Source organism: Trichoderma virens (assembly GCF_000170995.1).
Source record: "Trichoderma virens Gv29-8 chromosome Unknown TRIVIscaffold_4, whole genome shotgun sequence".
Classification (NCBI taxonomy): Eukaryota; Fungi; Ascomycota; class Sordariomycetes; order Hypocreales; family Hypocreaceae; genus Trichoderma; species Trichoderma virens.
Genome location: NW_014013745.1, coordinates 1,584,989 through 1,610,575, shown reverse-complemented (window position 1 = coordinate 1,610,575; position 25,587 = coordinate 1,584,989). Strand labels below are relative to the sequence as shown.

Sequence of the window (25,587 nt, the reverse complement as noted above, 5' to 3'; positions counted from 1 at the left end):
TTCCGAAATCTCATAGACTTTTTTCATGCCTTTTCTCCCTTGTCTCCCTGAATGGTTGCTATTATGTTACGCCGATGTTTGCTTGTCCTAAACTCCAGGTACCAGATTCCCTGCCATGTTCCGGTCGCCTTGTGAAAACGTTAGTCGGGCAGGCTTTGTGAAACGGGGCAAGGTTTTGTCAACTTACTAGTCTGCCGTCCTTGATTGGAATAGTGACGCTAGCACCGATGAGTGCTGATTTGATGTGTGCCTACTTGAGGTTAGATCTCTGTCTTGTTACCTATTCATGACTGAAACTAACCGGCATGTCGTCAGGACCTTCAGCGCTGTTCATGATGGTATTAGTGCAAGATCTCATCAAGCCAATATCGATGCTACTTACTCATGGCGATACAACGCCTCTCCCTTGGCACCGGCTTCAGGTGCAATACGATCAAGAGCATCACTCATGTCCGCTCTAACATCCTCGTCCCCTAAGAATCCAACACGTCAGACTTCGTCGCACACAGCCACCTCACCATGCAAATTGCAGTAGAGCTGAAAAGGCGAGGAGAGAAAAACACACAGTTCTCATTCAAGCTAAGAGCACAGCTCGTATGCTGAACAAATAAATTCAACAAGCCAATTTTGTATTCCTGAATCTCAGGCAGTGCAGATACAATCTGATCCGTGATGAGATAAGAGCCGCGCGACCTAGCCGGCAGTGAGATTTGCTTCTGGAACCAAGTCATTGTAGCGATGGAATCTGCAGGTGTGGACGGGCTTGAGAAGATGTAGCTGAGAGGGAGAGTCCAAATGAAGTGGAATGCGTTAGGAAAGAAAGATATCATAAACAGTAAAATAAGGAAAACAGTTGTGAGGTCGTTGAGATGCTGAGGCATTCTGTGATTTCGATGATGTGTGAGGTGGAGACTTGGAGCTGCAACCTCGCTGGTTTAGTGGGGTTAGTGGTTTTTGGGCGCATGTGTGTACAAACCTTGAAGTACAGAACTGGACTGAGATTGTGACATTTGCCTTCTGTTCATCAAGGGAAAATTGCGCCAAGAGAGGATGCCATAGTAATTTTAAATCATTCAATGGTGGAATACACGAGGCAAGCCGAAATAAACATCACCACAATTGCATCAGTCATAACACACTCAATCCATATACTATAGTAGACTGAAAGTGTAGTGTGCCTTCACAACGCCTTCGTTTTATGTACAATATGATGGCTTCTTATTTTTCTTCATTTTAACTCTTCATGACTAGTACAAAATAACTTGTGAACCGACCCAAGGCCTGTCTATGCCCAGCAGCTCAATAACCCAGATTCCCGCCTCGCTGAAGAAGTCTATTTTAGGGGGTAGGAGGTCTCGGGTAGGGATTCAAGGTGTTTTCGGTGGTGCTCGTTGGCCTATTCACTTGTTAGCATTTCCCCAGTGTCCCATTGGCCTAGTATTGAGCAGTCAGGCGTACGAAGGGGGTGCCGCAGTAGTTGCAGGAGGCAATTTCGGGCTTGTCGGTGTTGATGAAGATCCTGGGGTGGCCAGCAGGACCGCCGCCGCCATCGCATGATACAATCTTGTCGTGAGTCCATGTAACAGGCACCTTGTGGACCAATTCCATAGCCGAATAAGGTTGGGGCTGCAATCATATCAATACTCTGTCCTCGCATCGCAAATACCACTCGGCGCTTGTACCTGAAGGCTAAAGTCGGTCTGTTCGAATCGAGGACCGGTCATGGCGATTGATCGAGGCTTCTGGTTTCGAGACCAGACAGCTCCACGGTTGGGGGCTTGGCCGATGGCTTTTGAATCGGTCTCAAGGACAGCGGCCGTTTCGCTCGTGCCAGTAACAGGCGCAGATGCCTCGAGTCGGCGGGCAGAGGTGGCGAATGATCGGCTCGAGACGCGCAGGTTGCGCGTCAGCGCTTGAACCGCTCGCAATTGGGACGAGGCCATGGCTGCGACGTTTGCGATGGGATTGTGTGATCTGGACTCGAAGCCGAGCAGCACTTGTCTTGAGTTGAGGTTGGATCTGGAGGTGGGTTGAACAAGCACCGGAACAAGTATTGTCCGGGGTCTGCGGATACTCGCTGCAGGCGCACGTTCTCGCGACAAGCTAAGATATCAACCAGTAACTTTTTTTTCTTTGGCTCTGCTGCAGAGTTAAGAGAAAATCAGAAACTGTTCAGCACAGACAGACTGTCTGCAACACAACTCGCTTCGCAGAAGAAGTACAATTAGCCACTGGTTAACAACATCCGCCAGAGAGCTTCTTCACGAATATGGCTTCAGAAACGCCCAAAGGGGTCTCTTCGAGACTCCTAACAATGAAGTTTATGCAGCGAGCTGTTGCATCAGCCCCATCGCCACAATCAGACGACAGCTCCCAGAGTTCAAAAAAACGAAAGCTGAGGCATTCAGCGAGCAAAGCTGCGGAAGAACGAGTCAGCGCGTTGATAGATCAGGCATCTATTAAAGCAGCTCTCGAGGACCAGGAGGCGAAACGACAGGCAGCGCTAGCCCAACACACTGCGACTGGCGCGCATTGGGTTTTGAACACAAAGTTGGACAAATTGAATGCTGGCAAACCTTCAGAACCCTCCCTGAACATTGTTTATGTGGGCTATGGAGATATAGATTCATCCAACGAGTCTGGCGGCGAGGATGCCCCTCAGAGTGGGCGGACCTCGACACGGAAACCCAAGGTAGTCGAGAATCAGGCATGTTCAACCTCTTCATTACAGTCTAGAGTATACTTTGTCCCTTGGCTGACATTTAGCAGAAGCCTAGCTCTGGTAAAGACGACCGACCAGATGAGGAATCATCTAGTGACGATGACGATGACGATGACGACGATGCAAACCCGAAGCGCAAGAGTAGACGGTTAGATTCTGGAGATGGTTCGAGCGGATCCCAGTCGCGGTCAAGGCCGAGATTCAGCGAGGAATCCCAAAAGGCGAAAGATTTCCGTGAGAAGCGAAAGAAGAAGGAGGTCCGACTGAATAACATCTCTTCTATATCTTCTGGAGGCGCTGGTGGCCCAGCTTCTTCCGCCTGCTACATCTGTAAGCAGCCTGGACACAAGGCAGCCAATTGTCCCAAGGGTGCTTCCAGGAGATGAACGATTTTGCCTTTTGGCCCAATATCGGTGAAAACTTTTGTTTCCATTGTATTGCTTATACGCATTCTTTTCCCATGGGGACACGTAATTTCCATGACTGCAAGAGGATTGCCTCTCCAACTTATACCCGATCCGCTTATAGACGAATGCTTGCTTCAGCAGCTCGCATCATTTTATTTATTACTTCGTATTAGAAGCTCTGGTCTGTCGTACGGACACAACGCCATCATGTAGATGCGCAAACGAACAATGAACAAAGGCCTTGGGTAACATTCCCGGTCACATAGCATAGCAATATTAAGTACCAAAATTAAAAACTACCTAAATTACGCAACATTATATTCATATGTAGATAGCAATGGTGAGGTCCATGTGGACGTGCTCTATCCATGGTGACTCTACCTAGGTACCTGTAATTGTGAGACCAGGATAACATGCAGTCAATTAATTGTACGCCGCACTTCCGATTGCAGCAGAAGGTAATGAATGTCATTACGAGCATGGGCGTATAGCTGAAGCTGGCCTGCAGAGGATATCACCATGCTATCGTAATTCCCATGCAATCTTGGCGGGAGACAAGATCCAATCGCGGGGTTGAAACGCCATTTCCTTTATCACATACATACATCCATGCATGTCAATACGAGATCGATGAGTAATTTATGATATCTTCCGTTGCTAACACTTTCACCGTCACTGCTGCACGTCGCAGCCTTTTTGACCATTCACTATTAGCAAACGCCAGAAATGCGTACCATAGCCTCCACAAGAATACTTATGAAGAAAGCATCCGTCAAGCGAGATACAGCTCTGTCCCAGGCTATGGAGCGAAGTAAGTCTACATGTATCGAGGAGCCAGGATTCTTGTTATCTCAACTGACGCATCGCAAATAGCGCAGTATATCCAATCCTGGTGTCTCCAACATTCTAGTACAGGGAGACGTTAGCTGCAAGTTGGCGATTAGCTTTAGGAGTCAAAAGGCTATCTGACAGTCTAACTTTGCTATCCAACAACCCGGGCGACTACATGCAGGTGAAGCATCATACCTGCGAGATGCACCGGAAGTGCCTTTGTGCCCTTTATCTACTAACTTGCAGTGCTTCTTTAAGTGGTACTAAGTTGCTGCTATCGCTACCTTCTCCTATCATATAATATTAGGTATAGTAGCAACAAGTGCTGCGCTGCAGTAACTTTAGGTTGGGATACGGGATGCTGGATAGGTACCAGGTAGTCGCTCCCTCCGCTTTCTTTCGGCTACCAAACGACACTCTGCAACCCTGTTTGAAGGAATACGGCCAATACACGGGACGGGACCGCCACAGAAGGGAAACTCAGCACCCTATCTGATACAACCCTCATCGTTTTGCACCTTGGATGTGTGTGTGTGTGTGTGTGTGTGTGTGATCCTAACAGGCCATCTGCGGTGTCTAGAATCCTTTGCCGTACGCTGCCGCCAACTTCAAGCGCCGAACCGGACCACAAAGCCGCCCGCAGGAGGATTCCGCACATATTACTTGCATACGGACTGCATTCGCGACTCTGGCGAATTGCCCCAGGTCCAACTGACGGTCAATATTTACTAATTGCCTCCTCTCACTTCCCCGCTATATACACAGGCTTTAGGTATGGAAGAGCGGATTCTGGCACCACCACAGCGCCTAGCCAGGTCGCTTGTCTGCGAGGCGAAGCCAATAGTGCTAATGAGAAATGGAGCTTCTTTAGCATGCACAAAGCTTCAGTCGCCCGTGTGCCAAAGGTTGACGGTGTTACTGTGCGGCAGCCGAGAAGCGAGTGAGCACACGATCAACGTCGCGGAAGCTCCTAGACTTGGTGCTGGTGGGTATGGCACATGAGCCCTTGACTCGGCTTCGTTCCAAGCATTGCCCGCTGGCTGTGGAGCTGCGGGCACAACAGACGAAACCCGCGTTGATCAAGGAATCTCCTACGACTGCCGTTGTTCGGCTCGACAACCCTGATGGGCTGGTGGCTCCCTCGCAGTCCATGGCATCGTTGACGTGTCAAATAGGCCTCTGTTAGACTCATGCATGGCCATGGCCTAAGCTCACTGACCCAAGTACGGAGTAAGCAGATCAGATCGCAACCCTGACCTCTGTGTTTAGCGCGCCCCTCTTGACGGAGTCCAAGCAGACATACCCGTACTCGCATTTGGGGAAGACTGCGGGCGACCTGCCGAGGGAATCCTCGGCGTCTAGTCAAAGCTCTGCAGTTGGACGAGCCCCCAGCTGTCATCATGCCATGGATGTCCGACCCAATGTTTGCTCATAAGCAGGAGTTGCCAAGTACAAATTCACGCTGAGGCCAGCGACAATCTCTGCTCTTTAGCCTTGGTCATCTTCTACGAGTATGTACGAGTACGACCAGGAGACTAGTGAGAGCTTTGGTCGAGAAATCATACCCACTGCGAATCCGCACCCAAGACGGTGGAAACGAGACGGGGAACACCACTCGCTCCCCACACCCCTTGCAGGATCACACAGAAGCTCCGGGTTGGCGAGCGGCTTTTCACGTCTCCTTTGCGGTGCATCTTAGACTGCCAGGACTGACCCTGCAGAGCCAATGACAGTTGTGTCACCACCTCCCGAAGCACGGCCCCAACAAACAACGGCGGCATTCGACCTGCTGGCCCCATGATTTGTGGTCAACAAATGCCACCTTGTGCATAATGGCAGCATTTTAGCATCCCCCTTGGCTTCATCTTAGGATCAGCTTCCATGCTAGGAGGCCAGAAACAGCATCTTTGCTTGGAGAATACCAAGCCAGTAAAAGCATAGCTGCCCAGTCTGCAGAATGCTTGCAAGATCACGGGTCAGCCGCTCGTTAGATCAGCTGCAAATTGCGCAGCAATTTGTGAGATTGTAAACAACATGTACAGTGACAGTTCAATGAGATTAGCCTCCACAAAACATCGTACAGTACTCGTATGTAACACAGCCAGCTTGGTGGCTCAAAGGGAAGCAAATACTTTTGAGTGTAAGAAGTCTCTCCGACTTTCTCCGCCTCATGGCAGCAAAGGGGGACCTTGAGGGACGAGGTTTGAACAGCAGCTTCTTTCACCTTCAAATCGGTCGTGTAAGCAGGCTTCTCAGCAGCCCGCTTTGGATAGGCCATAATACTCGTACAGGGTGTTCCAGGCATCTGACAAAGTACGCAATCAGCAGAGCAGCTTCTGCCATCTCAGAGCACACGCCCCCATTGCCTCGGTATACAGGACTCGTTCAAAGCAGTTGCCTCCCCTGTTCAATAGTGATTACATGTGTTCAACTTTTTGCCAAAGACGTTCGTCGCTTCTTTGTCATTTTTGCTTCTTCTTTTCCTGCTGCCATTACTCGTACTAGATATACAGCACTATTTATTCTCCTCCTTCTCCTCCCGCTGCTGCATCTCGATCGATCCTAAGAAACAGCCGCTGAAACACGACCTCTAGCCGACTGCAGGCAGCTCCATATCGGTGATTTTCCCGATCCTCTTTTTGTCGAAACCGCCCGGCACCTAAACCTGGTGGCGCACCCCCACTAATAGCAAACTGCGAGCCTCACACCGCACCGGGTCTCGATCAGTCAGCCTACAGCCGCCACCTCCAAAAAACATCACCCATACGATCCTTTAGTTCCCCGGGCTGAGCATCCTCTCTCTCCTTTCCGAGGCTTGTCTGTGCCTATTCATCGCTGCCGCGTCCGTTGATACTCTGGCTCTGGACATTGGACACTGGACTCTTGAAATTCGCACGCCGCACCACACAAACCCCCGCAATGCAGCAGCATGTGCCGGCGCCGGCCAAGGCTGAGGCCCAAGGCCCCAGTCGCCAATCGCCCGTTGTCGTCCTGACCGACAGCCTGGAAAAGCCCTCGCTGGACGACCGCGATTACCGGGTCGTACGCCTGGACAACGAGCTCGAGGCTCTGCTGGTTCACGATCCCGAGACGGACAAGGCCAGCGCCGCCCTTGACGTCAATGTGGGCAACTTCAGTGATGAGGATGGAATGCCGGGCATGGCACACGCCGTTGAGCATGTAAGTCGCATCTCTTTTCTTCTTGCTTTCCCCTGGACTTGATTGTATTCTCTCGGGTTCTCTTCCTACACTGCAACCGCCGTATTCTACCAATTGTGCTTTCCGCGATTCAAAACCCTGGCTAATACTAGCGCCATTGCAGCTCCTGTTCATGGGCACGAAGAAGTTCCCCATCGAGAATGAGTACAGCCAATACCTCTCTGCCAACTCCGGCAGCTCCAATGCGTATACAGCCGCCACATCGACCAACTACTACTTCGACGTCGCTGCCAAACCGGCCAATGACCAAGACCCGTCAGATACCAATCCCTCGCCACTCCGTGAGGCCCTCGATCGCTTTGCGCAGTTCTTTATAGAGCCGCTCTTTTTGTCCAGCACCTTGGACAGGGAGCTTAAAGCTGTTGACTCGGAGAACAAGAAGAATCTGCAAAATGACACTTGGCGCTTGCACCAGCTCGACAAGTCTCTGTCAAACCCTAAGCACCCTTACTGCCACTTTTCCACTGGCAATCTAGAGGTGCTCAAGACTCTCCCTGAAGCCAGTGGGGTCAATGTCAGAGACAAATTCATCGAGTTTCATGCTAAGCACTACTCGGCCAATCGTATGAAGCTCGTCATCTTGGGTCGAGAGCCTCTTGATGTGCTCCAGAAATGGACAGTCGAGTTCTTCTCTGGCATTGCCAACAAGAATCTAGCCCCCAACAGATGGACAGATGAGCTTCCATTCCGAGAGAGCGACATCGGTATTCAGTGGTTCGCAAAGCCAGTCATGGACACCAGGGAGCTGAACCTGTGCTTCCCCTTCATTGACGAGGAGCACTTGTACGAGTCCCAACCTAGTCGATATTGCTCTCACCTCATTGGCCATGAGGGACCCGGCAGTATCATGTCATATATCAAAAACAAGGGCTGGGCTAATAGCCTATCTGCCGGCGCTTACCCAATCTGCCCCGGCACGCCAGGTGTCTTTGAAGTCCAGATCCGACTGACTGAAGAGGTAAGCTTAGATCCGCGCCTTGAGTGATTGATTGGTAATTTCTAACAACTTGATGCTATAGGGCCTTAAAGTATACCCTCAAATTATCAACATCTTTTTCCAGTACATAGCTCTCCTGCGCGAGGCTCCTCCTCAGGAATGGATTTTCCAGGAGCAAAAGGGCATGGCCGACGTGGACTTCAAGTTCAGACAAAAGACTCCAGCTAGCCGGTTTACCAGCAGAGTCAGTTCTGTGATGCAAAAGCCTTTGCCGCGAGAGTGGCTGTTGAGTGCCCACAGCCGCCTGCGTGCCTTTGACTCCAAACTTATTGAGCAGGTCTTGTCCAAGATTCAGCCAGACAATCTTCGTCTTTCCGTGGTGTCACGCACTTTCCCGGGCACTTGGGACAAGAAGGAGAAGTGGTATGGTACAGAGTATTCGTGTGAACAGATTCCAGCGGATCTTATGGATGATTGGAGGCGTGCCATGGCTATTCCCAGCCACAACCGACTGCCAGAGCTACACTTACCTCACAAGAACAACTTCATTCCCAGCAAGCTCGAGGTGGAGAAGAAGGAAGTGTCAGAGCCCGCTTTGTCTCCTCGGATCCTGCGAAACGACGCAGAGGCTCGAACTTGGTGGAAGAAGGATGATACCTTCTGGGTTCCCAAGGCGAATGTCATTGTGAGCCTGAAGAATCCCATCATTTATGCCTCTGCTCAGAGCAGCGTCAAGGCCCGACTGTTTACGGAGCTGGTGCGAGATGCATTGGAGGAATACTCGTACGATGCAGAGCTTGCCGGGCTTGAGTACACAGTATCTATGGATTCTAGAGGCTTGTTCCTCGACATTTCAGGATATAACGATAAGCTTCCAGTTCTTCTTGAGCAGGTCACTGCGAGCCTGAGAGACATCTCGATCAAAGACGCTCGCTTTACTATTGTTAAGGAGCGTCTTACTCGTGGATACGACAATTGGCAGCTCCAGTCTTCGTATCAGCAAGTGGGAGATTACACATCTTGGCTCAATGCCGAGTGTGACTATCTGGTAGAGGAGCTTGCCGTAGAACTACGAGATGTCACTGCGGATGACGTTCGGCAGTTTCAGAAGCAAATGCTGGCCCAGATGCATATCGAGGTCTATGTACACGGAAACATGTATAAGAGTGACGCCCTGAAACTGACGGATATGGTCGAGTCTAATCTGAAGCCCCGCGTCTTGCCCAAGTCTCAGTGGCCCATCATCCGTTCGCTCATCTTACCTGCCGGGTCCAACTACGTCTACAAGAAGACGCTGAAAGACCCCGCAAACGTCAACCACTGCGTTGAAACATGGCTATATGTTGGCGACAGGGGCGACCGAGTACTTCGCGCAAAAACTCTCCTTATTGACCAAATGATGCACGAGCCCGCATTCGACCAGCTCAGGACGAAAGAGCAGCTTGGATACATTGTCTTTGCCAGCATCCGGAATTTCGCCACCACCTGCGGCTTCCGCTTCTTGATTCAGAGCGAGAGGACTCCCGATTACCTGGATAGGCGCATCGAGGCCTTTTTGGTCCGATTTGGAGAGACTCTCCAGAAGATGACGGATACTGAGTTTGAGGGCCACAAGCGAAGCTTGGTTATCAAGAGACTCGAAAAGCTGCGTAATCTCGATCAAGAGACTTCAAGACATTGGGCCCATATTTCTAATGAATACTATGACTTTGAGCAAGGTAAGTGGTTCGATTAATTCTGTTGCTTCCGTGTTTACTCCGTGCGGGATGCTAACGTGTTTTAAAACTCTAGCCCAGGAAGATGCTGCCCACGTGAAGCCACTCACAAAGGCCGAAATGCTGAGCTTCTTCGACAAATACTTTAGCCCATCTTCCACTAGTCGAGCCCGCCTTTCAGTTCACTTGTATGCTAGGGGATCCAGCGAAGTGGATTTGAAGATTGTGGACCTCCTGAAGAATTTGGGATTGGACGATGTTCCCAAGGAGAGCCGAGCGAGCCTCGACTCGTTGGAAGGGCATCTCAAGGCGGAGCAATCAGTTGACGATGATAAACGCGCCTCCCTCCTTTCCAAGGCCAAGGAGCTGGGGCTGCCTCAAACCTCTCCTGAAGTTGAGGGAACAGCTAGCGACATTGCATCAGCCATAGACGCGGCAGTAGAGATTACCGACGGCCGACAGTACAAGGCTGGTCTTCAGGCAAGCTCTGGTGCTCGCCCCGTTAAGGAGCTTACCGAGTTCGAGGAGGCTGATTCAAAGCTTTGAAACGCCACGGTGTTTTTTGATGAATTATGATGATTTCCCAATTATTCAAAAAAAGAAAAAGGAAAACCTGATAGATGTTTGGTGCTGCACAAGCAAAGGGAATTTCCTTGGGGAGAGTTGGGAGGGGCATTAACTACAAGTACATATTTTAGAGCTTTTCTCCCTCGCTCCCTCTTTTTCTTGTTTCCAGGGGTATGGAGGGAGAGAGAAAGAAAGACAGAAAGAAGGAAAGAGATTGGTGGGTTTGGGGGGTTCAGTTGCTGCTTGAGTTCCTGTTTTGCCTGGAGATAGGTAGCCAATTGCTGGTTATAATTGGGTTCTCGCCTCGCTTGGTAAAAAGACAACTATATAGGTGGTAGACTCGAGATATTGGGCGGAGGATGTTGTTGTACAGAACTTGTATTGCTAGAAAATCAACCATTTAAGACCATGCCATTACGAAGTGCTTGAAACAAGGCTCTGTGAACGAGCCAAGATATCATAGCAAGGGCTCAAGTAGTGGTAACTGCTATGTCAGGCACATGCCACTCAATCGTTTGATGATATGTACATGTACTCTCCAAGTCAGTCCAGTTAGGCACGGATACTCCGTGGATTTAGCAGCCCGCCGACGCCGTCTTTCTGAATCCGGCAGACGCCAGCAACCGCCACAGTGTTAGCAGCACTGGAATTACGAGTACGAGGAAGCCTCGTATCATGCAAAGTAAAGTTTATGATGCAAGAAAAGTTGTTGATACTGCGTAGGAAGAGCAAGAGGAATGACGCCGCGTGCGCTTGACAACATGATCTCAGTGTTCAGAGTTTACTTACATGGACTTGCGGCGTACATTCTCGTCATGGGGAGTGGCTACTGCTGCAACACGTAACCTCGCGATGCCAGGTATTCCTTCGCCTCTTGTCATTACTAAAACATCTATATCTTAGTCTAGCACCTAGGCACCTGTCCATATTCCATACTTGGCAGTTTCTCGATGCTGGATGGATGCAATCACTTACTAATCGAAGGGAAGAATTCCGAAAGCGTTTGCCACCATCCCCGGAAAACAACTTGAAAGATTCCAGATAGGGCATGTACTTCCGTCTACATGAATGTACCAGGCACAACATGTCCGCCACCCAAAATCAGTCACGGCAGTTGAGCGTTCAGGCGCTTTGCTGGCTCAGTGCGCTGGCCATGCCGGCTGATGGATCACTCAATTCAATTATGGATTCCCTTGAACCCTTGCCCGGGACTTTTAGTGGGCGGCTGTTGGGCCAGTGTGGTGGGCCTGTTTCGCCCTGCCTGCAGCTAAAAGTACAGACACACAAGTGCTGTGCAGTAATACATACAGTACAGAGAAGCGACGTATTAGCCCTCTTTTTCCTCTTATTTTTTTTTAAGTTAGTGGAAGGGAGTACCTTAGAACCAGTGAAATCTCGATGTGGCTTGGTTCCCATTTCTTATGGAGTTTTTTTCCCTTTCTCCTTCGTTTCTCCTTGTCAGGCGGCTGCGAGTAATATTGGTAGCGGCCACAACCACAAACAAAAGCTGGAATCACTCAGGCCTATCGTTTCGTATCGATTCATCACAGAAAGCCCCGGTATTTGCTCGCAACCCGACTTGATTTCCGTCTCTCCATCATCTGTTCCCTTTCCATTTGTATCTTCCGCTCCCATCATCTTTTCCATTCACAGCCATCGCCTGCCGTCCCTCTCTCTAGCGATTCGCGGCCGGGTTACGTACAAAACGGGGCCCTAACCAGATCCCGCTGTTCCTCTTTCGCTTCGGCTCAATTTTTTTTCTTTCCTCTTCCTCCTTCGATTCACTTCTAGGTATTTTTTCTTCGCCCTCGCTGCTCTTCCTTTTGTTTCTGTTTGTGGCTTGATTCACCTGCTGAAGCGGCAGACCCTGCAGGCACGCGCAGGCATACGTACCCCGTACGTATTGATCCTCTTGGCTGCTGTCCTGTCACATTTCGCCAGGCACAGGCCGCGGATTTACAGGCACTCGCACAGGTAGGTCAGGCACCACGGCACAAGATGCTGCGCTATGCCCAGTCCAGCATCCACCAGCTCATGCTGTGTTGCATCAAGCGTCGGGTCGGGTACATTTGCATCGAGCACAGTATTGGCCGGTGTATCTGTGTGTTGTGCTTCTGTTCCGGTCTGGCTCTGCTCTGGCTCTGCTCTGGCTCAGCTGCCCTTGCGCCGCCCCCCGGCACTGCACTGTACACGCAGATACAGCGGCGGTACTTGTCCTGTGACGTTTTTTGCCCCTTCGAGCCGCTGAAAAAAGTCCAGAAATAGCTGACAAGACGCCCCACACAGCCGTCAAACACCGCCTACTCGCACGAAACAACGCCGCCCGCCTCCACTGCCCCGATGTCCGGTGGCCCTGCTTCTTCTGTCTGGCTGATTCTGTCAACCCCTCGAAGGCGACGGTCTGCTGTGTCCTGTGTCTAGATGCAAGGCCATCCCCATCGCCTCCCTCGACTACTCGCTCTCCCCGTTCTCCCCAGAGCTGCCCGGGCAGCTCACTATCAAGACGTCTTCCTCAAAGAAGAGAAAGCTTGCCCGTCCCTTGACGATCGATCTTGACGTCCCGACCTCTCCATCGCCAGACACCGCCATCCCCTCGTGCGAGCCCGACGACGACGCCGCTCTCTCCTTTTCCGCCACGCCCATAGCCTCCGGGCTTGAAGCGCCGCTGTACGTCCGTGCCGGCTCCGTCACTGCTTCCAGCGTGCCCCCGCGCCTTCAGACCCAGGCCCAAGCCTACATCAACTCGTCTCTTGTCTCGGCCGACTACGCTTCGTCCATTGCCTCGTCTCCCGGCGCGTCCTTCTACCACGAGCCTTCCGTCGATAGCAGCGATCGAGGGGGAGACGACGCGGGTTCCGTGCAGGCCTACGCCAGGAGCCAGTCACCTTTCCTCATCTCTAAGAGGGCCATTATGAACGGAGATGCTGAGCTGCCCCAACGTTCATCCTCTCCACTAAAACGACGAGCATCCAGCATGGATCCCGAAACCATCCCAGACAAGAACGGCGATGTTGCCAGCACCACTGGGGACGTGGAGATGACATCCTCATCCAACCCCACGGCGGAGCTGCCCCGCGCTATGAGTGTTGACATTGTTGAAGTTGCGGATCCCAAACCGCTGACCAACGGCACCGATACCTCTGTTCGATGTAAGTCATGGTTTATTTTTGACAAAACTTTCCACCAAAACGACAAAATTCGTCTTTGGGGAGGTTAATACTCTACATTGCACGGTTACTAACGCATGACTTTTTTTTTTTTCAACTATAGCTGCCCCTCCCCCACTCATTGAGCAGGTCAAGATAATTGAAACGCTGCTCAAGGCTTCAGCAGATAATCTGCCAAAGGAGGGCGATAAAGCCTATCTCGTATCGCGTACATGGGTAGATAAGGCACTATCTTTACGTTCAGGCAAGGCGGACACAACCGAAGTGTCATTGGGCCCAGTCGACAACTCAGACATCATCGAGCAAGTCATTCAAGAGCCTGGCCGTGAAGATTTTGTTCGCCTCAAGCCTGGCCTTGATCAAGAATATTTTGAGCTCTTCCCCGAGGATGCCTGGAAAATGGTCATGGACTGGTACGGTATCGAAGAGGGACAAAAACCCATTGTCCGAACGGCCATTAACATTGCTACCGACGCTCAGTCCCCGGCTGAAGTTGTCTTTGAGCTCCATCCCCCTGTTTTCCGAGTGCATCGCCTTTGGTCCGAGCTCAGCCCGCTGCCAATTGAGCAGTCCCTCAAAGCCGACAACCCCCCTCCCCTCGCCTTGGCCAGAAGCCGCAAATATCACGCACAAACTTTTATCAAGGATATAAAACGACTTGCTGGCGTTCCGACCGACCGCAAGATTCGATTGTTCGTGGTTAACACGGAACAGCTTGGAACGAACATTGCTCAACCTCCGGCTGCACTAACAACGCCGCCCGACTCTCCTGATCGCGATCAAGCTGCAGATGGGCCAACAAATTCTTCCTGGTCACACCTGCTCCTTGACGTTCCTTCGTTCGCCAGCGTCCAGGATGCCAGACAGAAATCCACACTTGAGGATCAGACTGTAAACCCCAACTATAATGGCTCCGCCTCTATCCAGATCTTTGATCTAGTGACTGATGAGACCCTTGTTGTTGATGAAATGGTCGACAAGAACCTCTGGGTGAGCACCTGCAACAGCCGGTCACTCGAGAAAGCAATACCCACGAGGACCAATAACACTTCATTGTCCAAGTCTTTGAGCAACCGGAGCAGTCCCAGCTCTTCAGATGGACCCGCCACTCGTGGCAGGATGCAAAAAAAGAGAAATGGCCGGAGCCTTGGCGCTGTGGGTTTGCAGAACCTGGGAAATACTTGCTACATGAATTCTGCCTTGCAGTGCCTCCGCGCCATTGAAGAATTGTCGAAATATTTCATGACAGGGACGTTCTCTGCCGAGCTCAATAAGACCAATCCCCTAGGCTACAACGGAAGAGTCGCTATGGCCTACAATGGACTACTGAGAGATATCTATGATGAGGGCAGAGGCTCTGTTGTCCCTAGAGATTTTAAAAGCACTGTCGGCCGCGTTCGTTCCACCTTTGCTGGCTGGGGTCAACAAGACTCGCAGGAATTTCTCGGCTTCCTTCTCGATGCCCTCCAGGAGGACCTTAGTCGTATCAAGAATAAGCCATACATTGAGAAGCCAGATTCTACGGATGACATGATCAACAACCCAGCGGCAATCAAGGAGATGGCAGACAAAGTGTGGGATATTACCAGACAACGAGATGATTCCGTCATTTTTGATTTGTTTACGGGAATGTACAAGTCGACCCTCAAGTGTCCCGTGTGTGGTAAAATCAGCATCACGTTCGACCCCTTCAACAACTTGACACTACCCCTGCCTGTTGAGAACATGTGGGCCAAGACTGTTACATTCTTCCCCCTTAATGATGTTCCCGTCAAGTTTGAGGTTGAACTGTCTAAGCATAGCTCGATCGAGACTCTGAAGTCATTCTTATCAATTCGCACAGGTGTACCGGTGAATCGTCTGATGGGTGCTGAAGAATTTAAGGATAAGTTCTTCAAAATCTACGAAAACAGCGGAGACGTATCAGAAGAGATTGGCAATTCTGATATTGCGACATTCCACGAGTTGGAGGCAGTGCCTACCAATTGGCCTGCTAAAGGCTACCAGAAAAAGCCTCGCTCAATGTTGGACCTCGACGACACCCCACCTGAACCCGCCGATGAATGGGATGACCCCAGGTATGAAAGAATAGTAGTGCCGGTTCTCCATCGACGAACACAAAGCACCAGCAAAGTGACTGAAGGCACTTCTCCTCCGCACTTCATCGTCTTGACGAGGGAGGAAGCGTCAAACTATGATATTATCGTGCGCAAAGTATTGGAAAGAGTGGCAACCTTTTCTACCTGGTCAAAGTTTCACCAGCAGCAAAATTCCGAAAGTTCAGACGCTAATGAGGCTGACATGGTCATCACTACTGCATCTGATGCCGACTCTTCTGCAGACTCTAAGATTGTTGCAGCATCCGTCGAGGGAGAAGATGACCTGGTAGATGTGACCATGAAAGATGCCCAGAGTAATGTTAATGTCATGCCTCCGCCTGAGCTGCCTCTACCCAATCAGCCACAGCTTCTTCGTCAATTCAACACGCAGCGTCCCAAGTTTGTTCAACCCGGCGAATTCCTCGACCCGGAGCTCCAGGGTCTCTTTGAGCTGAGCTATTTTGCCGCCACGGCCGATGGCCCTGTTCCGACCGGTTGGTCCAATGTTGACAACAGCAGAACTCTTCCAAAGCTTGCGGATCGTATCCCAGAACCACCCGCTAAGGAGGACGAAGACCAGCCAAGCCCTGAGAGCTGGAACAGCACTGCGTCTGGCAACGAGGAAAGCAGCAACGAAGATGAGAGCCCTCAACAAGAGTCTGTACAGACACGCATGGCGGACGAGTCCAGTGAAGATGATTTGCCTCACGGCGTCCGGGTAAGTTTACTGTTTCCCCGCCTTCATTTCGCAATTCTCAATTAAATCACCATTTCTATAATCTCTTGAGTGTTCGCTTTACTGACTAGTGTTGATGCATATAGCAATTGGCCCGCACCGGTGGTAACCGGCCTCCTCAGAAGCTCGCTGGTGGAAGGAAGAAGTTCAAGAACCATAAAACGTATGGCAAAAAGGGCAATAAGCGTCGTGACAAGCAAATGCGGGCTGGAAAGCACGCGCAGCGCTCACCAGTCGTCAACTCTGAGCCAACACCCCCAGCAGTTGCCGACGGCGGTCCATTAATTCGACTTCAAGAAGGCCTTGTAGTGGACTGGACTGAGGAGGGTTGGGAGACTGTTTTTGGCTACACTGGAAAGAAGCAGGATGAGAGCCTGGGAGCCAAGACCTTTGTCGACCTGGAAACCGTAAACGACCCGGCCCTTAAGATCAGCCAGAGGCGGCGCCAAACTCGTCGATCTCGAGGCATCACCCTGGAAGAGTGTCTGGACGAGTTTGAAAGAGCTGAAGTTTTGTCGGAGCAAGACATGTGGTACTGCCCACGATGCAAAGAACACCGAAGGGCCAGCAAGAAATTCGATCTCTGGAAGTCACCAGACTACTTGATTTGCCACCTCAAGCGTTTCAGCAGCTCTGGATGGCGACGAGACAAGTTGGACGTGCTAGTCGACTTCCCCATTGAAGGGCTCGACCTCTCCTCGAGAGTCATCCAAAAGGAAGACGGGAAAGAAGAGATTTACGACCTGATTGCAGTCGATGACCACTACGGAGGGCTGGGCGGAGGTCACTACACCGCGTACGCGAAGAATTTTGTCGATGGGCGGTGGTATAATTACAATGGTAAGTCTCGAAATATCGAGGAATACCTCGAGTCAAGGAGAAAGATGGACAAGTGCTAACTTCTGGTAACCACTAGATTCTTCCGTTTCAGCTGTTTCCGACCCTTCGTCGGTAGTGACTAGCGCAGCGTATCTGCTTTTCTACCGCCGCCGGACCAGCGGTGGTAGCCACCTGGGAGGACCGCAATATGCTCAAATTTTTGAAAAGTACAACACGGATACGACCGCTGAGGACGAGGGCGAATCCGCCGACGACGACAGCCTTGGTCGAGGCACGCCGTTGAAGGTCGGCGTTACTCACACCACAATCAAGTCTCTTTCCGATAGCCAGGATGGAGCTCTGCCGCCATATGAAGAGGCAATCCGTAGCATTGAGGATGAAGGTCTGGGTGCTCCAAGCAACTACCAAGCAGCGGGGCCAAAGTCTCTCGACATGACACAGAGCTGGAGCTTTAGCGGGCTCGATAACAGCGGAGCTGAGGGATCTACAGCTGCCGAGTATCCCAGCGATGATGCGCAATTCGAATCATCTGGTGATGAGCGGAGTGGCTCTAAAGGAGACTTGTTTGAAGCTGATGCTCACATGACATCGGCTGGCTCTGCCAACGGATTTGTGGACGGGGAAGCACCATCGCCTGCGGACGCCCACGATGATGTTCTGACGGTGCCTACGGGACCTCCCAGCGGCGACGATGAAGACGAGGTTGCCGAAATCCACCTTGAGGGTGATAACGCCTCCCGGACCGACTGAAATAATGACCTAATGAGGACTCGGTGGATGGAAACATGAGATATGAATACGGTTTAAACGACTATGGCGCGTACATACGTAGACATTTTGTGTGAACCGCGGGTATATGTGAGATGACTTTAGCAAACAGGCTGAAAAGAAGAAGAAAAAAAGGTGCAGGGACGGTATACACACGGGCACACATAAACACACACAAACACATACACACATGCCGAATGTGTAGATAGAGCTTAGATGATGATGATCCCTCTTGAGACCGGACAAGAAGGGACGGCAATCAGCCGCATGAATTGACGATTATATGTACATAGTATGCACTACTATGACTTTGAATTGGAGAAAAGGGAGCAAAGGGTGTCGTCGTATGCTCAGTGCATTACCACTTTGGCAAGTAGTGGTGGGTGTTGTTCTTAGATACAGGTACTTGATATTCAGTTGACAGCTGGGAAAGGGATCCACCACTTGAGCCATCTGTGATGTCCTTTGCTATCCATCGTGGCCGTTATCAAAAATGATGTATCATATGCCTTGGCCAATGTGGATTGGATATGTCGGGCGGGTTCTGGTTGACGATCTGGGGAAGAGAGCAGCAGGGATTGGAAAGCGGATGAAGCAGGAATTAGCGAGTATGCGTGGAATACTGGGGCTCTGATATCGAGCATGTCACAGAAGGCGATCACGACGGCAAGGGATACAAGGCAAACGACCAAGCCGAGTTGGCGTGGGTCTATGAGAATCTAGTGCCATGAACGTGAACGAAAGAGGTAAAAATGATATAGACGTTTGACCAACATGACTAGTTTTGGGATTTCAAATCATGGGCGTGGATGGCGCTTTTTGTGCGAATCGTGTAGGGTAAGACGAGGAGAAACTCCTACTTTTTTTTTGACACGATTCATTGCACTACTCTTGATTTTATTAAGAGGCGGATTTTCTTCCTTTCTTTTTCTTTTCTGGAAGCGCTATATTATTCTGGGTTTCGCGTGCCTGTACGATGTTCGAGTATATATGGGGGAGGTTGCATTTAGCTGGATAAGCGAGCTTCACGGACTATTTTCTCTTTTTATATTGCCCCCCTTGTTTCACTGCAGGAAAGAGGCTTGTCTGGGATTGGAAGGCTGCAAAGTACTAGGTTATCGCCTCTCGGAGATGGATCGGGTTTGGAGAGAGAGGGGGGAGGGGGATCGACTGTGGGTTTTGCTAAGAACAATTATGGAAGAAAGAATAAGAGCTAGATAGTAGAGTATAGTAGATGGTGGATCAGTAAGAGCAAAAACATAGGATTTAGAAAAGAGAAGAGGAGCCACCAGCTGTGTGGGCGCCTGTATGGGGTAAGAAAGAATGGGATTTCTCTTTTGAGAATTCCAAGGACCCGGCAAATGTGCTTTTTTTCGGGGGGCTCGTTTAGAACATTGGTCGAACTTTTGAAGCGGGCTATTTTGGACGGAGAAAGAGGGGAAAGGGGGGGGAAATGGATTGGATTGGGGGTTAGATGCGTGCAAGTTAATGCCGAGGGAGATTGATTGAATTGCTGATAAGCGAGCACTTGGGGGATTTTCATCCCTGGGAAAATTTGGGGGGCGCGAGCAAAAAAAAAAGCATGTGCTTTTCGCGTGTCTTGTGTGGTTGATTTCAAGGGAGTTTATGCTTCGGGGCTCATGGATCTCCGAATTTCAACGAGGCTAATGCTTGGTAAGAGGATAACGTGGCAGCTCATGCAATTTGTGTCTGGGATGCATTACTATGTATTTCAAATTTGGGATTTCAGACTCCAGACTTGACTGCAACGAATCCATGTAGCCAAAAAAGCGTGCAGATGGGATGCATCTCGTGGACCGCTGTGAGTGGCTGCATCTACGTAGACGCATTCTACCGCTGCTAGCCACATACATAGCAGTACTACTCCGTACTGTGCAGACGATCAATCACTCGTTTAATACCTGTACGGGTCATCCATTCGTATGCTGATGAATAGGCTCGCCAGGATTGGCCTACACCGGACACGCGATGCAGGGCGAAACATGCAAGGGAAGTGCTCTAGCCTTGCCACATCAGAGCACAACAGATGACGATATAGTACGGAGTACGGAGTAGAACCCAAAAAGAAGAAGAAGGAAAAACTGGCGCCATCAGATTGGGGGGGGGGGGGCGTACAAGTAAGAGCACACAATGAGGAAGAAAAGTTAAAATGCAACAAAATGATAAGAAAAATCACTGCAAAAGGCAGCACAGGCAGAATCACGCTATCAGCATGAGAATCGTCCAAATGCTCGTGTACAAACTAGTTAGTACTCGTACAAAGAAGGGACCTGGAACGATTTCTTAGCAGCCGAGGGACCCATGGCCAAAGAGTAAGCCGGTGGAGCCGCGCAGTCGGGTTTAAGATGAAGTGCGACGCACGGACCAGCAAGCCAGAGATGGGGCTGCAAGCGAAAACTCTTCTAGAAAGGCGCTAGAAGCCCAAGGGGGGTCCTGTCGCATTCCAGGCATCAGCCACACAAAAAAAAAGGACCTAGAACGAGAGAGCCATGCAGAGACGACCAAGCGTGTAAGATGGAATAGAGACATGTAAGGGAGAAACAAGAGAGAGAATGGCCGAGTTTACGTGTTTACCAATGGATTAGTAGGTACTAAGTACAGGTACCTGCCTGCTACTGCACTGCACACATATTTAATGGACACATAGATATGCAGGTACTCGCACTGAACAGAAGTCCCCCCTTGATTTGTTCGGCACGCGCCGGGCTGCCTGGAATGGGCTGAGCTGGCCGTTAGTCCGTTGGGTGTCGCTGCAACCGCAACAGCGCCTAACCAAGAGCAAACAAGCAAATAAAAGAAGAAGAAGAAGAAAAAAGAAACTAAGGGACGCGCGGGATAATAAAATCGAACTAGTAGGGCTGTTCGTCTCCCGCGAATCTGCGTCCCAACGGTGAGGGCAGGGCCACCGGCGGGTAGCGCTGCCGTGATTCGGAGATGCGGCTCACTCAATGTCTCTGACTTGTCTCTCTTTCGTGTCCTTCTTTGTCGCAAGTTTCCGTGGCGCCACGATGACAGACTCGCTGACGTAGGGGGGGAAAAGGGTCACAAAGTCATGTACTGCTACTACGAGTATTACAATTACTATCCGTCCCTTGCCGTCCCTTGCAAGGCATCGGGGGTGGCTGGAGCTGGACAGTGCGGCAGCAGCTGTGTTGATTCCTGACAGGGGCTCCGGGTCGGTATTGTTGTTCTGCTTGGGTTCTGTTGCTCTCTCTTCTTCTGGTTTCCTGCCCGTCAGCTCTCTCATCCCAGCAAACAACGTGCTGTGCTGATCGCGGGTCCTTGGGCAAACAGCCAGTCTATGACACGCGCTGCGCTGGGGATGAGCGTCCGATGCCCTCGTATGTACTTTACTCCGTACCTGTACTCTCCTGGCAAATACCTATCTCATCCCTGTCTCGCCCGAGCGCGGGGAGGACGGCTTTCTGACGCGAAGCTCCTATTCTTGTACCATAGTGTACTCGTATAGTCCTATGGAGTACTGTAGTACCGTACTTGCATGCACAGTATTCACGGGCCTCGAGGCTTCCGGCCTCTAGAGCACAGTAAAACTGCAGAGGGAAGCGAGGCCGAGCTCCCCGAGCGCCCTAGCTGAAGGCTTGCGCGTTTCATCGACTCCACGATTCGGCTCTAAAGATAGGTAGCCTGAGGTGAAAGCTGGGTTGTCCGTGCCACGGGCCTCCGTACCGAACGGACAAGCCGTCGATTTGATCCATCGTTCGATGGCCCTCCGGCTCTTTTCGGAGCAGCGAGTCAACCAACGGCCAAGAAAGTGCGCCTTTGACGTGTTTATTGGGGTTACCCTTTTTGCCTCCTTTTGCCTCTTGTATCTTCTTTTTGGGTTTCCTTTTTTCCTTTCCGAGGCATTGCGGCCTCCATGGCGTGCCCTGTTTGGGTTGGTCCTTGTGCTGGCCGAGCCCAATTTTTTTTTCCCTCTTATTCCTCAAACATGATCCCCTGCAGTTTGCTGCGAGCTGAAAGACTGCAGATCCACAAACCTCAGTGCCCTGGTTGTTGCCATAATAACCGTGGTCTAGGCGAAATCCCATCATCTCCACCCTGGGCTGCGTTCCCCTGCAAACTGGGCTGCAAGCCGGACAAGAGTGAGGGAGCTTGGGCAGGCATTTCAGGGATTCATGTGCCTGTCCTACAGTGCTTGTATGTACGAGTGCCCGTGAAAGTGCTGGTAAAGCGGAGATCTGGGTCAGTCCCAAATGCAGGAGACGATTTTCAGTCTGTATACAGTAGATAGTAGTTAGCAGTAGTCGATGTGTCAGCGGCTGATTTTCCATTGTCCGTTTCTGTGGCATTTGCCATCATCGGGCCGGCCGAAGATCCGTCTAATACGGACCGCGGCAAGTCGAGCGAGCGCCTTAGTATTGACCAAGACTCGAGCATCTTTGCTTGTCGTCTCTTCGCTTCTGTCGTCCTTCTCCCTGCCGTCCTTCAACCAGGTACTCCGTACATGTACGAGTACTCGTACCGACTCTTTTTATCCCTCCACAAAACGGCCAATCACGACACTTGCTAGCGGCCATGGTGCTGCGTGCTTGCATGGTCTAGCGCATGTGCCTGTTTTGGATGATGCGAATAGATTGCCAGCGACCGGAAGCAAACTGCGCGGTGCACGCAGAATCCTCCTTGTCATACCTGTACTCCGTGCGGAACCCGGGAAAAGAGGGATAAAAAGAGCTTGAGAGGATAGGGAAATTCATCAGTGCGGCCAAGGGCGCAGGGAAGCGGGATACGGAGAATATTATTTGTTGTGCGGCGCATGGGGCGGCACAGTGCGAGCGCAATCTGTTGCTCTGCTCTGCGTGGTGCAGCACACGAGCTGGGATCAACTGCATCCAACTGGGGGGTGGTTGCTTTCTTTTTTGCCGTTGGATTGATTTGATTTGATGTGATGTCTTTGTCCCTTTCTTTGCTTTTTGTCTCATTTTGTCACATCTTTGCTTTCTTTTTCAACAGAGTATTAGTACATGTACATTTGGCGTCGGGTTGTAAAGCTCAAATTCCCTCAACTGTCGCAATTCCCCAGCTGCATTCCATAGGTACTATTGCAAGTCCCCTGGAAATCGAGCCCTGGAAAAACAGCAGTCTGTCGGCTCCCGCGGCCCTGTGGTTGGCTGCAGCAGCTCACCGGGTGGGGCGCAGCAGCGCCCAAGGACCAGACCAAGCCCCTCGCCAGAAGATTCGTTGCAGCCTTCTTTTTCTTCATGGAAGACTTCCATGTCCTGAGTCAATCTGGGCTCGTACATTAGTGGTCCATTTGGCACGCTGCACCTGCATGCATGCACCAGCACCTCCGCACTGGCAGCGCGACTCGACCAGTCAGCGGTCGCCGATGTGCGCTTTGCATCACTGCCAACAGCTAGAGCTGCCTCATCCTGGGCGCTGGAGCTACCCTGGCCCGACCTACGTGTACGAGTACTGGTACTTGCGCCCGTGGACGACGAGCAATTGGCAGCGCAGCGTCGCGCGAGTCCATCACGGCATCAGGGCCATTACTCGTGGCTGCTGGCGCCGGGAGCAAGGCTGCTTGCTGGATGACAAGTACAAGTACATGGGCCAAGCACGGGCGGCTTACTTGCAGTGACGCGACTGACAGCTTGGATGGATGGAGAGTTTCCATCCAACAGAACCTAACCTGAACCTTACATGTGCGTGCGAGAGCATACAGTACTACCTCCCTAGTACCTCCCTAGTACCTGTAGTAGTGCTACCAAGGTGCCAAGTTTGGGTACCTACCTGGATGGATGGATGCCCGGACTGATTGGATCATAACGTTATGTGATAATGTACAGTACGTGTACAAGGCACAGACAGATGCAGGCGCATTAGGCACATGTAGGGAGCTTTGATTACGGAGCACTGTCCTGTATGAGTGCATGTAGACTGGAGAGACACTGGACCAGTTACCTGTAGCAGTACCAAGAGAGGGACGGGTCTGGTACAAAGAACAAGTACTGGGCTCCATGGGAAAGCTGCACGGAATAGGGCTCGGCACCCGACCTTATATCGATGCCTTTCCTCCCATTGGCGTCTGATTACCTGCCTCGACTCATCACCAGCATCACCGGCCCTCGAGCCATGGCGTCGGCGAGCAGCTTCCCTTGCCCATGAATCCCGTCAACGTCAACGTCAACGTCAACATCAACGTCGTGGTCCAGCTTCGCCTCCTCCTTGCCTACGATTTGTCTCAACTCTTGTCTTGTCTTTGCCAAACTACCTACGGATACATACTCGTACTAACATCCTTGACTCTACTTTGCGCCGTCTCGTCTTACGCTGCCACCCCCTCGCTGCCAAAAACAAAAAAGCACTGGACGCCCAACGCCCTCCCTCGGCCTCAGTCGCAGCGCGCGTGTTGGCGCTTGAACCATTGCCAAACTCGCTTCGCCCTTCCCTTGGCTCGCCTGTCGTCGCAGCTCGATCTGCTCGCTTGTGCCAATTGTGCTCTGCCTCGTCGCTCTGCTGCGAATCGAATCGCCCTCGCGCCGATCCTTCTCGCACGGCTGACGTCTTGCCCCTCCGCCAGACTCGACACTAGCAGCCCAAGCCTGCATCTTGCGCCCCCCCAGTCGTGCCCAGAATCTTTCCGGTCCAGCAGGCCTTGCAGGGCGAGACACGAACTAGAAGCGCCGCTAGACGCTCGCTGCTCTCCACTGCTGCGTCCGCTAGGCCCAGCGCTCCAGCAGCCCGCACGCACCGGAACCAGCAACCACAGCAGCCACATCCCGCCACCGCGCACCATCTGACTGCCCGGGGCTTCAGTGCCATCCCCCCCAAGGCCCCCAATTAGGCCCCAGAAGACACCTAAAGCACCCAAACGACCCCCTCTGGACCCGCCCGCGTGCGCCAAGCGTCTAAGACTCAAGAGCCACCCTTCTTGTGCGACTCCAGAAGTCGCCTTCGACTCTTCTCTGCTTGTTCCGCGAGCTGCGGCTGCGTCTTGCGTCCTTGGACCAACTACCGTTTTTTTTCCCTTTGCTGTACCATTCAAGACTTGTCCCAAAACCTGTCCGGACACACACTTGGCTGTGTGTGTGCTGCAGGGAGCACCCTCTCTTGTTCTCGATTTTTTCCCTTTTCTTCCCTTTTAAATCCATCCTCTGCCGTCGCCGGAATCTCTCAACTGATGCTCCTCATTCCGCGTCGCTGCCGCCATTGACTTTCTTCGACTCGTTCCTTATCCTCTTTTCCCAATTTTTTTTTTAGGCGCTTCCTCTAAGCAAGTGTCCCGCCTCTATCGTCGCCTCGGCCGCCCTGTCGCATCACCCATCACACCAACGCTTTCCTTTTGAATTTTCTCCCTTTCGATCCCGCGCGCTCCCGAGACGCATCCAAGCTCTAGCTTCATCCTCCTGCCCTCCTGGCAATTCTCCGTGTGCGGCCTTTGACTCGCTGCTCGCTGCTCGCTCCTCCTTGGCGCTGGCTGAACAAAGGTCCAAGGTTCCGAGACACCCTCAGCTCGAATTGCCCAGTCGCCTTGCGCCTCCCATAGCCTTGCGCGCAGTAATCCTTGCCCGTGTGGCCAACGTGCTCCAGTCGCGAG

The 25,587-nt window shown here is 51.5% G+C and overlaps 5 protein-coding genes across 5 annotated transcripts; 3 read left to right on the top strand and 2 right to left on the bottom strand.

Moving 5' to 3' along the window:
- Window positions 1-23: 23 nt before the first annotated feature.
- TRIVIDRAFT_29919 (uncharacterized protein) lies at window positions 24-731 on the bottom strand (the record flags this gene model as incomplete). The annotated part of the gene is made up of 5 exons (XM_014103439.1): window positions 24-128; window positions 188-250; window positions 302-326; window positions 383-473; window positions 566-731. 5 exons carry the CDS (start codon window positions 729-731, stop codon window positions 24-26), a joined length of 450 nt encoding a protein of 149 aa, XP_013958914.1.
- A 602-nt stretch (window positions 732-1,333) lies between these two features.
- TRIVIDRAFT_30976 (uncharacterized protein) lies at window positions 1,334-1,943 on the bottom strand (the record flags this gene model as incomplete). Its single annotated transcript, XM_014103438.1, has 3 exons — window positions 1,334-1,396; window positions 1,459-1,626; window positions 1,683-1,943. The coding sequence occupies 3 exons, from the start codon at window positions 1,941-1,943 to the stop codon at window positions 1,334-1,336; spliced, it is 492 nt and encodes a 163-aa protein (XP_013958913.1).
- A 214-nt stretch (window positions 1,944-2,157) lies between these two features.
- Window positions 2,158-3,440, top strand: TRIVIDRAFT_215654 (uncharacterized protein; the record flags this gene model as incomplete). Its single annotated transcript, XM_014103437.1, has 2 exons — window positions 2,158-2,707; window positions 2,770-3,440. The coding sequence occupies 2 exons, from the start codon at window positions 2,270-2,272 to the stop codon at window positions 3,106-3,108; spliced, it is 777 nt and encodes a 258-aa protein (XP_013958912.1).
- Window positions 3,441-6,879: 3,439 nt separating this feature from the next.
- Window positions 6,880-10,377, top strand: TRIVIDRAFT_30843 (uncharacterized protein; the record flags this gene model as incomplete). The annotated part of the gene is made up of 5 exons (XM_014103436.1): window positions 6,880-7,140; window positions 7,283-8,137; window positions 8,199-9,834; window positions 9,908-10,056; window positions 10,195-10,377. The coding sequence occupies 5 exons, from the start codon at window positions 6,880-6,882 to the stop codon at window positions 10,375-10,377; spliced, it is 3,084 nt and encodes a 1,027-aa protein (XP_013958911.1).
- Window positions 10,378-12,964: 2,587 nt separating this feature from the next.
- TRIVIDRAFT_112293 (uncharacterized protein) lies at window positions 12,965-17,990 on the top strand (the record flags this gene model as incomplete). The annotated part of the gene is made up of 4 exons (XM_014103435.2): window positions 12,965-13,547; window positions 13,669-16,376; window positions 16,487-17,240; window positions 17,317-17,990. Coding segments are annotated over 4 exons (4,719 nt in total), but the record flags the coding sequence as incomplete, so codon positions are not given.
- Window positions 17,991-25,587: the final 7,597 nt, after the last annotated feature.